Below are 13764 nucleotides of genomic sequence, written 5' to 3' on the forward strand. Positions count from 1 at the left end.
AAACTGATAATATAAAACAGATAATATCAAACTGATAATATAAAACTGATAATATAAAACTGATAATATAAAAGTGATAATATAATACGGATAATATAAAACTGATAATATAAATCTGATAATATAAAACAGATAATATAAAACTGATAATATAAAACTGATAATATAAAACTGATAATATAAAAGTGATAATATAAAACTGATAATATAAAACTGATAATATAAAACGGATAATATAAATCTGATAATATAAACCTGATAATATAAAACTGATAATATGAAACTGATAATATTATACTGATAATATAAAACTGATAATATAAATCTGATAATATAAAACTGATAATATAAAACTGATAATATAAAACTGATAATATAAATCTGATAATATAAATCTGATAATATAAAACAGATAATATAAAAGTGATAATATAAAACTGATAATATAAAACTGATAATATAAAACTGATAATATAAAACGGATAATATAAATCTGATAATATAAAACTGATAATATAAAACTGATAATATAAAACGGATAATATAAATCTGATAATATAAAACTGATAATATAAAACTGATAATATAAAACGGATAATATAAAACTGATAATATAAAACTGATAATATAAAACTGATAATATAAAACGGATAATATAAATCTGATAATATAAAACTGATAATATAAAACTGATAATATAAAACTGATAATATAAAACAGATAATATAAAAGTGATAATATAAAACTGATAATATAAAACTGATAATATAAAACTGATAATATAAAAGTGATAATATAAAACTGATAATATAAAACTGATAATATAAAACGGATAATATAAATCTGATAATATAAAACTGATAATATAAAACTGATAATATAAAACGGATAATATAAATCTGATAATATAAAACTGATAATATAAAACGGATAATATAAAACGGATAATATAAAACTGATAATATAAAACGGATAATATAAATCTGATAATATAAAACTGATAATATAAAAGTGATAATATAAAACTGATAATATAAAACTGATAATATAAAACTGATAATATAAAACGGATAATATAAAACTGATAATATAAAACTGATAATATACAACTGATAATATAAAACTGATAATATAAAACTGATAATATAAAACTGATAATATAAAACTGATAATATAAAACGGATAATATAAAACTGATAATATAAAACTGATAATATAAAACGGATAATCTCAAACACCTGATAATTCTATGCATCTGATGATCTAAAAACCTGCCTATTTTCAATGTCTTGGTGCGAGAACGATGCTTCTCTGATGTGATGCTGATAAAGTTATTTTTCTCTCCTTGATCTTCGTTCCGACTGTTGGAAAATGTTGGCACTCTAACCGTTCCCTCGACATTGTCTGACCAGTTGTTGTGTCTGCCACCTTGAACCTTGACTGATGGACAATTTTCCCCGTCAGTCCCTGCTGCGCTTTACCTTCTCAGAATGAATAAATCCTCCACGTTGATAGAGTTCGAAATCTCCCAGGGCAGTGCTGAGGGAGAGCAGGAGCAGCAGACAGGAGGGGTGCATGGTAATGGCAGAATGTGAGACCTTGAGGAGTGACGGGGGTCTGCGCTCAGCGTTGTGCTGTCCCGCTGACCACCAGGAAAGGCTGGCAAGCAAATGGACAGATCTTCTTGGCATTTGGGTTTTATACGTGTCTCCTAGTGATTGGAGCGATTTCTCAAGAGCACCCGTGTGGCTGGCAGTAAACTGTGTTCTGATAAACTGCAGCCTCATTCTATTCATTGCCTGTGTTGTGTACAGAGGCTGGACTCGAACAGGAGGAGCAGGGACAACCAACGTGACGAAATCTGAACCCGTTTCTGCCGCTTCGAGATCTGCCGTAGATATCGAGCTTCCCGGAGATCAGAGAGGGAGCGAGCTGCCAGGTAACAGAAATCAGCACAGCGCGAGCCACACGATTAGTGGTCTCAATATCCTCAGCCGCTTATTGTTGGCCATGAATCGAGCTGTTGCCTCTGCCCGTAACGGGTGTTTGGCGAGGTGTGTCTGTGCTGGTGTGGGAGAGGCTGGTGGAAATCGCCCAGGGGTCTGGTGGCGGGGGGGGGGGAAGTCATTGCCGGCTGCCCGCCTGCCACCTCAAGGTGCCCCGTAGGCGGGCACTGTGACACTGATGCTTGTTCCTTCCAGTGTCACCAGACGTGTGAGGGACTTGCTTTGGGATTGTGTCGCCCGTCATTAGGCCGCGATAAGCCCATTTTCCTGATCGCCCCTCACCCCACTGCCCAGTGTCCCAGTCATCACTGCGGGCGTACCGGAGGCTGCGGGCCCCGCAGTGGTGGAATTGGCAACTCCTACCCATTGCCCAATGGGGGATCAGGTGGTCAGACCCCCGCGGGACCCCATGGATCTGCCGTGTGGGATGGGAATGGCGGAGTTTTCCAAGCCTAACCCCCTCCCCGTGACGGTGGGCAGCAGAGCGACCAATCCGGCGGTAACTAATCGTCCGCATCCCAAGGGAATGAAGGTGAAAACGTGCGCTCCGACCTGTCACAGTGCGGGCGAATTGCGGGATCTTTCTCTACGCTGCGGGCTCCGGGAAACAGCCCACTCGCTAAACGCACTGTTGAGCCGATTTTACGTCGACTCCGCTGAATCGCGCCCCACAGAGGCTCCCATAAATTCTTGCCTCCATCGAAATTGGCGCCACATCCCAGACCTCCATTCGACATCGGACGACATCAATCAAACCACATTCTCCCTTTAGCTTCATCCGGGGCCTTCACTTCTGGAGCCTCCACCCGATGGCGCGCATCGATAGGCACTGCGGCACGCCCTCACCGCCAATCGTGGCGGGCGTCCACCTCACCGTGTGCACACCAGTTACCTTCAATCGTAAACTTGAACATTCTCATTTCCCGCCGCAGGGGAGCTTAATTCCGACAACCGGGACTTTTAATCGGCATTCACCAGACGCACTGTCAGAGGGTCAGTGCTGAGGGAGTGTCGCACTGTCAGAGGGTCAGTACTGAGGGAGTGCTGCACTGTCAGAGGGTCAGTACTGAGGGAGTGCTGCACTGTCAGAGGGTCGGTACTGAGGGAGTGTCGCTCTGTCAGAGGGTCAGTACTGAGGGAGTGCTGCACTGTCAGAGGGTCAGTACTGAGGGAGTGCCGCACTGTCAGAGGGTCAGTACTGAGGGAGTGTCGCACTGTCAGAGGGTCAGTACTGAGGGAGTGCTGCACTGTCAGAGGGTCAGTACTGAGGGAGTGCTGCACTGTCAGAGGGTCGGTACTGAGGGAGTGTCGCTCTGTCAGAGGGTCAGTACTGAGGGAGTGCTGCACTGTCAGAGGGTCAGTACTGAGGGAGTGCCGCACTGTCAGAGGGTCAGTACTGAGGGAGTGTCGCACTGTCAGAGGGTCAGTACTGAGGGAGTGCTGCACTGTCAGAGGGTCAGTACTGAGGGAGTGCCGCACTGTCAGAGGGTCAGTACTGAGGGAGTGCCGCACTGTCAGAGGGTCAGTGCTGAGGGAGTGCTGCACTGTCAGAGGGTCAGTACTGAGGGAGTGTCGCACTGTCAGAGGGTCAGTACTGAGGGAGTGCCGCACTGTCAGAGGGTCAGTGCTGAGGGAGTGCCGCACTGTCAGAGGGTCAGTACCGAGGGACTGCTGCACTGCCAGAAGGTCAGTACTGAGGGAGTGCCGCACTGTCAGAGGGTCAGTACTGAGGGAGTGCTGCACTGTCAGAGGGTCAGTACTGAGGGACTGCTGCACTGTCAGAAGGTCACTACTGAGGGAGTGCTGTATTGTCAGAAGGTCAGTACTGAGGGAGTGCTGTACTGTCAGAGGGTCAGTACTGAGGGAGTGCCGCACTGTCAGAGGGTCAGTACTGAGGGTGTGCCGCACTTTCAGAGGGTCAGTACTGAGGGAGTGCCGCACTGTCAGAGGGTCAGTACTGAGGGACTGCTGCACTGTCAGATGGTCAGTACTGAGGGAGCGCCTCACAGTCAGAGGGTCAGTACTGAGGGAGTGCCGCACTGTCAGAGGGTCAGTACCGAGGGACTGCTGCACTGCCAGAAGGTCAGTACTGAGGGAGTGTCGCACTGTCAGAGGGTCAGTACTGAGGGAGTGTCGCACTGTCAGAGGGTCAGTACTGAGGGAGTGCTGTACTGTCAGAGGGTCAGTGCTGAGGGAGTGCCGCACTGTCAGAGGGTCAGTACTGAGGGAGTGCCGCACTGTCAGAGGGTCAGTACTGAGGGACTGCTGCACTGTCAGAAGGTCACTACTGAGGGAGTGCTGTATTGTCAGAAGGTCAGTACTGAGGGAGTGCTGTACTGTCAGAGGGTCAGTGCTGAGGGAGTGCTGCACTGTCAGAGGGTCAGTACTGAGGGAGTGCCGCACTCTCAGAGGGTCAGTACTGAGGGAGTGCCGCACTGTCAGAGGATCAGTACTGAGGGAGTGCCGCACTGTCAGAGGGTCAGTACCGAGGGACTGCTGCACTGTCAGAGGGTCAGTACTGAGGGAGTGCCGCACTGTCAGAGGGTCAGTACTGAGGGAGTGCCGCACTGTCGGAGGGTCAGTACTGAGGGAGTGCCACACTGTCAGAGGGTCAGTACTGAGGGAGTGCCGCACTGTCAGAGGGTCAGTACTGAGGGAGTGCCGCACTGTCAGAGGGTCAGTACTGAGGGAGTGCCGCACTGTCAGAGGGTCAGTACCGAGGGAGTGCTGCACTGTCAGAGGGTCAGCACTGAGGGACTGCCGCACTGTCAGAGGGTCAGTACTGAGGGAGTGCTGCACTGTCAGAGGGTCAGCACTGAGGGAGTGCAGCACTGTCAGAGGGTCAGTACTGAGGGAGTGCCGCACTGTCAGAGGGTCAGCACTGAGGGAGTGCCGCACTGTCAGAGGGTCAGTACTGAGGGAGTGCCGCACTGTCAGAGGGTCAGCACTGAGGGAGTGCCGCACTGTCAGAGGGTCAGTACTGAGGGAGTGCCGCACTGTCAGAGGGTCAGTACTGAGGGAGTGCCGCACTGTCAGAGGGTCAGCACTGAGGGATTGCTGCACTGTCAGAGGGTCAGTACTGAGGGAGTGCCGCACTGTCAGAGGGTCAGTACTGAGGGAGTGCCGCACTGTCAGAGGGTCAGCACTGAGGGATTGCTGCACTGTCAGAGGGTCAGTACTGAGGGAGTGCCGCACTGTCAGAGGGTCAGTACTGAGGGAGTGCCGCACTGTCAGAGGGTCGGTACTGAGGGAGTGCCGCACTGTCAGAGGGTCAGTACTGAGGGAGTGCCGCACTGTCAGAGGGTCAGTACTGAGGGAGTGCTGCACTGACAGAGGGTCAGTACTGAGGGAGTGCCGCACTGTCAGAGGGTCAGTACTGAGGGAGTGCCGCACTGTCAGAGGGTCAGTGCTGAGGGAGTGCCGCACTGTCAGAGGGTCAGTACTGAGGGAGTGCCGCACTGTCAGAGGGTCAGTACTGAGGGAGTGCCGCACTGTCAGAGGGTCAGTACTGAGGGAGTGCCGCACAGTCAGAGGGTCAGTACTGAGGGAGTGCTGCACTGTCAGAGGGTCAGTACTGAGGGAGCGCCGCACTGTCAGAGAGTCAGTACTGAGGGAGTGCCGCACTGTCAGAGGGTCAGTACTGAGGGAGTGCCGCACTGTCAGAGGGTCAGTACTGAGGGAGTGCCGCACTGTCAGAGGGTCAGTACTGAGGGAGCGCCGCACTGTCAGCCTTTCTATCAAAGTGGTGTTCCCACCAGATTCCTCGGGCCAACCTTGAGCAAACGTCCCACATCCCTTTCCCAGGTCACAGAGCTGCTAAATGGGTCAGAGTGTGCCAAAATGCAGCATTTCCCACACCGAAATAGTCAGCACACTGCGGACAGTGTTTCCACGGATGCAGGAAGCTGCTTTGGGGACATCTAAGTCTGGGGACATGCGCTGGTAAAATGCATGTTTATTGTTATTGCCCCCGGACAATGGAGATGTAGGGGAATGGGAAGATCCCGTTGAGGTTTACCCAGTGCCCGGTACCTCCACCCCACCCCCACCCCGCACAGGTCCGAGAAGGACAGATGTCCAATCGCAGGTCCAGTCAATGATCGCAGCGCTCAGCTAAATCCAGTGCGACGTCCTCGATTCGAACCTTTGCCCTCGGTGAGGTCAGTGCCTCCACGGGCAATTTAGCCCTCCGAGTTGTTGTTGGAATTTCCTCCCCTCCTTGGCTGGCTGACGGACTTAGCGAACCGTCTATCGCCGTCATGGCCATGTGAGTGGGAGCAAGGGCAAATTGATCGAACAAACAAATCTTCTGTTAATGAATGATTTTTGTCATCGCTTCGATTCGAGCCTTGATAAAATTCTCAGCTCCAGTGGCCTACTTCGGGGAGGACAGACTTAAAGGCCAGGGTGCAGGACATCACGGGCCAGAAGATAGTCAAGAGCATACCGGTTCTGCATTGCAAACAACCGCAGCTGAGACAATTCCTTGGTTACTGCCCCGAGGGCTCCCAAGGTTTCGTTTCCCAGGATGGTAAGGCCACAAATAAAACTCGAGATGGATTTGTAGGCATAGTATTATTTATTTTTAACCAACTTGCAAGTCTGACTCGCTTCTCAGGGACACAGAACCAGTCTCCTGGACCCCTTGGAACCGAGTGAGGTCGGAGACAAAGGGATCTCTGCAAATACGTTCAAATGGCATCAAGTTTCACATACACGATTCCCATAGGTCATCCTATACCCCTCCTGACCTGGCCATACATCCTGATTGGCTCACTTCTCATTCCTTAACCCTGGGCCTCTTGTTACCCAGCATCCTTTTCTCCTCCTCTACCAGACACCCCTCCCCCTCCTTTGCCATGCGTGTGAAATCCTTTGTCCTTTGTGAACTCACTAGAATTAGACCGGCCTCTATCTACATTACTGTAACTAATATAAACTAACTATTTTATATCACATCCGTCAGCTTTACCCCTCGATTTGTAGCCCAGAACCCTCCAGGCTAATGCTCTGCAGAGGCAGGTTCAATTCCCACCAGGACAGCTGGGAAAACCCAATGAGCAAATCTGCAATTATAAAGTTAGTCTCAGCGTTGGTGACTGTGGCAAATATTGTCGCCAAAACCCATCTGGTTCACTAATGTCCTTTAGGGAAGAAAATCTGCCGTCCTTACCCGGTCTGGCCTACACGTGACTCCAGACCCCACAGCGACGTGAGGTGGAACTTTCCATTCTCGCGATTAAGGCCAGGATCATCCACCCATGTTTGGGTTGGGAGGGTTTGGCGGCAAGAGGGGGGCCAAGGTAGCGTTTCACCTTGACGTGAAAGCAGCAGGAAGCGATCGTCCCCTCCCCCTTCACCCCCCTCGCTCCCCTCCCCCTTCTCCCCCCTCACCCTATAGCTGGCCACCTTTCCCACCCTGCTTTGATACCAACCTCAAAATTTATATGCATTCTTGTTACGATTGACAGCTGATCGCCACTGCAAAAGGAGTTAAGTGCTTTCTGCTGTGAATAAGAGGAAGTGAAGCCACTTGGCTCCTTTTGATGTGGTGAGGAGCTGTCAATCATAGCAAGTGTTTGTAAATGTTGTGGTTAGCAGCGAAGCAGGTAATGGTGGTGCCCTCCAGCGTGAAGGGAACGATAGATAAACAATCCACCCGTCTCTGGAGTCATAAAAGTGTTCGGAGGAGTCTCTGACACTTGGAACAGCTAATGCTTCAAACACTTTTGTCTGAGGCAGCAGATGTTGGGGAAGGGTGAGTGATCTTTCGTTGCGGCTACCTGAGCTGCTTTTCAACTTTCAGACAGGGGTGACTGATGGAGAGGTCTGATGGGTCGGGGGGTCAGATGGAGGGCTGATGGGGGGCAGATGGGGTGACTGATGGGGGGATCTGATGGGTCTGGGGGTCGGATGGGGATTGGATGAGGGATCTGATGGGAGTCTTTGGTGGGGGTCTGATGGGGGTAACAGATCTGTTTGTCTGATGGGAGGGTGACTGATGGGGGGGTCTTCGATGGGGATTTTATGGGGGTGACAGATGGCACATGAAGAGGACGTGTTAACTCTGCTCAGAGCATCCACCCACACACCCGCCCTTACCTCCTTACCCAGCTCATCTTCCCATTTACGCTTTACCTCGCCTATCTCGCGTTCATTAACAGAGGGATTGAATTTAAGAGCCGTGAGGTGATGATGCAGCTGTACAAAACTTTGGTAAGGCCACATTTGGAGTACTGTGTACAGTTCTGGTCGCCTCATTTTAGGAAGGATGTGGAAGCTTTGGAAAAGGTGCAAAGAAGATTTACCAGGATGTTGCCTGGAATGGAGAGTAGGTCTTACGAGGAAAGGTTGAGGGTGCTAGGCCTTTTCTCATTAGAACGGAGAAGGATGAGGGGCGACTTGATAGAGGTTTATAAGATGATCAGGGGAATAGATAGAGTAGACAGTCAGAGACTTTTTCCCCGGGTGGAACAAACCATTACAAGGGGACATAAATTTAAGGTGAAAGGTGGAAGATATAGGAGGGATATCAGAGGTAGGTTCTTTACCCAGAGAGTAGTAGGGGCATGGAATGCACTGCCTGTGGAAGTAGTTGAGTCGGAAACATTAGGGACCTTCAAGCAGCTATTGGATAGGTACATGGATTACGGTAAAATGATATAGTGTAGATTTATTTGTTCTCAAGGGCAGCACGGTAGCATTGTGGGTAGCACAATTGCTTCACAGCTCCAGGGTCCCAGGTTCGATTCCGGCTTGGGTCACTGTCTGTGCGGAGTCTGCACGTCCTCCCCGTGTCTGCGTGGGTTTCTTCCGGGTGCTCCGGTTTCCTCCCACAGTCCAAAGATGTGCGGGTTAGGTGAATTGGCCAATGATAAATTGCCCTTAATGTCCAAATTGCCCTTGGTGTTGCGTGGAGGTGTTGAGTTTGGGTAGGATGCTCTTTCCAAGAGCCGGTGCAGACTCAAAGGGCCGAATGGCCTCCTTCTGCACTGTAAATTCAATGATAATCTATGATTAATCTAGGACAAAGGTTTGGCACATCGTGGGCCGAAGGGCCTGTTCTGTGCTGTATTTTTCTATGTTCTATGTTCTATGTTCTATCTGGGTTTCCTCCCACTCCGTCAGTTCTTTATAGATTTCCAATACCTTCCCCTCCCCCACTCCCGTTCTAGAAACGACCTTGTCCTGTATCCCCTGTGGCGGTAGCAGCGGAAATCTGCCTTCGCACAAAGTCTCTCACCTGCAGATAGCGAAACCCATTCCCCCCCCCCCGGCAATTCAAACTCCTCCTCCAGATCCTCCAAACCGGGAAAGCTCCCATCGATAAACAGATCCCCCAGCCTCTCAATCCCTGCTCTCTGTCACCTCCGAAACCCCCCCACCCAGCCTCCTCGGGACAAACTGGTGGTTGCCACAAATTGGAGCCCACGCCGACTCTCCCTCCGCTCCCATGTGCTTCCGCCGCTGCCCCCAAACTCTCAGAGCCGCCACTACCACCGGGCCTGTGGCGTACCGGGCCGGCGAGAACGGCAGAGGAGCCATTGTCCAGCGCCCCCAAACTTGTGCCCCTTACACGATGCCGCCTCTACCCGCTCCCACATCGAACCCTCCCCCGCTACCCACTTCCTAATCGTGGCTATGTTTGCCGCCTAGTAATAGTTCCTGAAGTTCGGCAGTGCCAACCCTCTCCCCCCCGCGGCTCTGTTCCAACAACACTTTTCTTCACTCGCAGGGTTTCATTCTGTCCACCTGGAGGATCTCCCTAACCAACCTATCCAACTCTGTCCGTTCCACCTTCTCCCTGTGAGCCCGTATCGAAATCAGCTCCCCCCTAACACCCGCCTTCAGCACCTCCCATACCGCTGCTGCCGAAACCTCCCCCGTGTCATTTATCTCCAAATAATCCTGGATGGCCTCCTTCACCCGATCACACCCCCCCCTCATCCGCTAACAGTTCTATGTCCAATCTCCATTGCGGGTGCTGACCCCCCCCCCCCACCCCACATCGCTCACCCGTAAATCCGCCCAGCGTGGAGCATGGACCGACACAACAATCGTTGAATTAGGGCAGCACGGTAGCATTGTGGTTAGCACAATTGCTTCACAGCTCCAGGGTCGCAGGTTCGATTCCCGGCTTGGGTCACTGTCTGTGCGGAGTCTGCACGTCCTCCCCGTGTCTGCGTGGGTTTCCTCCGGGTGCTCCGGTTTCCTCCCACAGTCCAAAGATGTGCAGGTTAGGTGGATTGGCCGTGATAAATTGCCCTTAGTGTCCAAAATTGCCCTTAGTGTTGGGTGGGGTTACTGAGTTATGGGGATAGGGTGGAGGTGTTTACCTTGGGTAGGGTGTTCTTTCCAAGAGCCGGTGCAGACTCGATGGGCCGAATGGCCTCCTTCTGCACTGTAAATTCTATGATAATTCTATGAATACTAGGCATCCACCAGCCCCCCCGCCAGAAAAGCCCTGTTCAAAATGAAAAAATCACTCCGGGAGTACACTTTGTGGACATGGGAGAAAAAAGGAAACTCCCTCGCTCTTGGCCGTCCGAACCTCCACAGGTCCACCCCCACATCTCTTCCATAAACCCCTTTAGCTCCTTTGCTACAGCTGGCACCCTCCCTGCTCTTGACCTCGACCGATCCAGCCTCGGGTCAAGGACCGTATTGAAGTGTCCCCCCCCCATGATCAGCCTGTGCGAGTCCAGGTCCGGGATCGTCCCAACACCCGCCTCATAAACTCCACGTCGCCCCAGTGTTGCTGCATAGATATTCGCTAATACCGCCAGCATCCGCTGCAGCTTCCCGCTCTCCATAACGTACCTGCCCGCCGAGTCTGACAGGATGCGCCCTACCGCCAATGACACCCGTTTATTGATCGAGAGCGCTACCCCTCCTAGTCCCGAATGTGAAATACCTGCCCGACCCACCCCTTCCTCAGGCTGGTCTGATCCACTACCCTCCAGTGTGTGTCCTGTCCGCCTTCAAACTCTTAGCTGGGCCGTGCTCGGAATGTCCACTGCCCATAATTATGAGGGAGCCCCTTAAATCAGGCGACAATTGCACTCGTTGAGTCCTCCCACACACCCTCAAACTCCTCCCCGACAATGTTTTTCCAAGTGTTATTTTCCAACTGGGTCATTCCAAGGGGGGGGGGGGGGGGGGGGGGGGAGGGGATGCTGTGGTTTATCCGGGCGATCAGCTTTCAACCCCCCTCCCCCCCGACCTCCCCCCCCCCCTCACCTTACCTCCGAGGCCCCCCCAATCCTCCTCCTGCATCCCCTGTACCTTTGCTCCCATCCTTCCCCTGGAGCCAATCTTTCTTCGTCAGATGTTCCTCCTCCTCTCTCCCCCCCCCCCCCCCCCCCCCCCCCCCCACCCGCCCGCCCGCCCGCCACACCCTGCCCACCACCACACGACTTACCAACTCCCTATTTACAGGTTTGCCGGAGCCTCCTCCGCCCGTGATTGCGCCCCCTGCAAACCCCAGAACCGAAATCTGCCACCGAATGACCACGCTGGCCGCCCCAGAGAGGCCCCCCCCCCCCCCCAGGGCCAAGACCAAGCCACGGGTGGCAGGAAGAAACCTCGAGGACGGCCTGACCCAGGCCTGTCTTTGGAATCCTCCCCCCCCCACCCCCCCTCAAAGCGGGGTCTCAGGGCCCAGGACATTCTCACGCTCGTCCCCTCTGTCGGTTCAACACACCACCCCTCCCTCCGGGAACCCCCCCGGAAACAGCATCCAGCAACCTCGACAACCGCCACGGCCCTGAGACCATCTGACCCGGTCGGCGGCTTTCCAGCCTGGGGCGAGAACGCTCGTGATGCAAAAGTGGCTCCCGGCTGGGGTCGGGCGGGGATGTTGACCAGCCAGCCGGGGATCAGAATTCCGAACTACATTCCGCTCCGGCGGCAAAGTGGCTTTTCCCGTCACTCCAAACCCCTGCCGCCAAAGGCCTCGCCACTGGCAGGAATGGTAAGTACTACCCGGGGCCGACCCTGAGCCGACCCCCGTAATGTCCCAGCAGGGCGGTCAGTTCCCGGGATGCTGAAGAAGGGGAGACAAAGATTGGCCCAGGTGGGGGCAGCACTGCTGCCTCGCGGCGCCAAGGTCCCGGGTTCGATCCCGGCCCCGGGTCCCTGTCCGCGTGGAGTTTGCACATTCTCCCCCGTGTCTGCGTGGGTCTCGCCCCCACGACCCAAAAGATGTGGATTGGCCGCGCTAAATTGCCCCTTAATTGGGAAAAATGAATTGGGCGCTCTAAATGTATTCAAAGAAAAGATTTGCCCCGGGCCCGGGGCGCGACAGAGTGGCTTCACCGTCATGGAGGAAATACCTGCAGCGGCTAAGATTTCTGAGTCATTACCCCCCCCCCCAACCCCGCCCGCACAACATGGCATTTCCCATATTCGCTGGGGCAAGGACCGGGGGCTCCAGACGGGATTCACGGATGCCCGATGGGCGGGAGGCAGCTGGCCACTCCCATTTGCTGAGCTGCCTTCCCGGAAGTGCGAGTTTGGGAAAAGCTGCGTGGAATCCGGGACATTCAGAATGGAACAGGTAAGAGGAGATGGGAACTTGACGGTTGTATTTGGGAAACCCAGGCACCCTTTGGGAGAGGTGGGGAATTCTTTGGAGGGATAAGGCGCCCTCTGAGGCTGTTAAAAGTGAACCTGAATCTGCACTTTTTGGGGCACACAGGATCATTGCCGAGCTGTCAAAGAGCTGTCCAGCTGTCAAGGAACTGTCCAGCTGTCGAAGAAATGTTCAGGAGGACGTCCAGATGTCAAACCTGTCAAAGCCAACCAATAAATGTCAAAGCTGTCAAGGACCTGACCAAGAATACAAGGTGGGTTGTGGGAGGGTAAGGGCAAAGGGTGGTAGGCGGGGTGGGGGAGGGCATGTTGGCATAGAGGGCTTGCGGGCATGAGGGCCTTGGAAAGTGGGTAGAGGAGCGCTGAGTTGGCATGGGGTATGAGGGGCAATGGGGAGGGGGAGTGGGTGACATGGGTGGGCACGAATTGGCATGGATGGAGAAGAGGGAGTGTGTGAGGTGAAGGGTGGGGGGGGGGAGTGGGTGGCTGAGGGCTTTTTGATTTTTATTGCTTATTTATTTCAAACACAGCACCCGGGACGTTGAGACAGGACCTGCTCCCAGACGCACCTGGCTGTCTTGGGTTTGTTCCGGAGTCGTCCCACCTCCCTCCTGCCTCAGCTGTGCCCTTGCGGAAGGTACGCCAGGCGGCGGGGGGTGGGGGGGGGGGTTTGATGGTGGAGTTCGCCAAGCCGAGATATCTTCGTGACTCAACAGTCCAGACTCCAAGAATGATACAACCAAGGAAGCTCCTCCGCAGGGGAGGGACTCACCCACGTCCCGGGAAGAGTTAACAAGCTCCCAGACATTGAGCACCAGAGTTGAAAGAGGGCATGTGGACACTGGGTAAATATTACACCCCCAGCTTCAGACAACAAGTATTTAAAAATTAAACCGCTCAGGCACCTGATTTTGGCGTTGTAAGTATTAACAAAAGCAAAGTCCCAATGCAAAGTGTTTCTCAATCCCAAATGTTTGCCGGGCCAAAGTGGATTCAGTGACCTTCAGCTCCGCTGCATTCCTACCCATGGTTTTAAATGGATTGATGCGATTAACGTTAAGGGCTTGACGGGGGGCTGGGGTGGGGGGGGGCGGGGGGGTGGGGGGGGGGGGGGAGTGAAGGGCCTCAGAATTAACTCCATTTCCTGATATCACTGCATCAGAAA

General features: G+C 52.4%; 1 protein-coding gene and 1 long non-coding RNA gene across 2 annotated transcripts in view; one reads left to right on the top strand and one right to left on the bottom strand.

Moving 5' to 3' along the window:
- shbg (sex hormone-binding globulin) overlaps positions 1-1791 on the bottom strand; it is a 52291-nt gene extending 50500 nt beyond the window's left edge. The window contains exon 1 of the mRNA XM_072493240.1: positions 1482-1791. Coding sequence (XP_072349341.1) covers positions 1482-1787 — 306 coding nt within the window. The 5' untranslated portion in view covers positions 1788-1791. The remainder of the gene's footprint in view (positions 1-1481) is intronic.
- LOC140404633 (uncharacterized) lies at positions 1765-13508 on the top strand. The gene is made up of 3 exons (XR_011938543.1): positions 1765-1939; positions 12706-12853; positions 13130-13508. It is a non-coding gene; the product is annotated as an uncharacterized lncRNA (long non-coding RNA).
- Positions 13509-13764: the final 256 nt, after the last annotated feature.

Source organism: Scyliorhinus torazame, chromosome 31 (assembly GCF_047496885.1).
Source record: "Scyliorhinus torazame isolate Kashiwa2021f chromosome 31, sScyTor2.1, whole genome shotgun sequence".
In the NCBI taxonomy this organism is placed as follows: domain Eukaryota; kingdom Metazoa; phylum Chordata; class Chondrichthyes; order Carcharhiniformes; family Scyliorhinidae; genus Scyliorhinus; species Scyliorhinus torazame.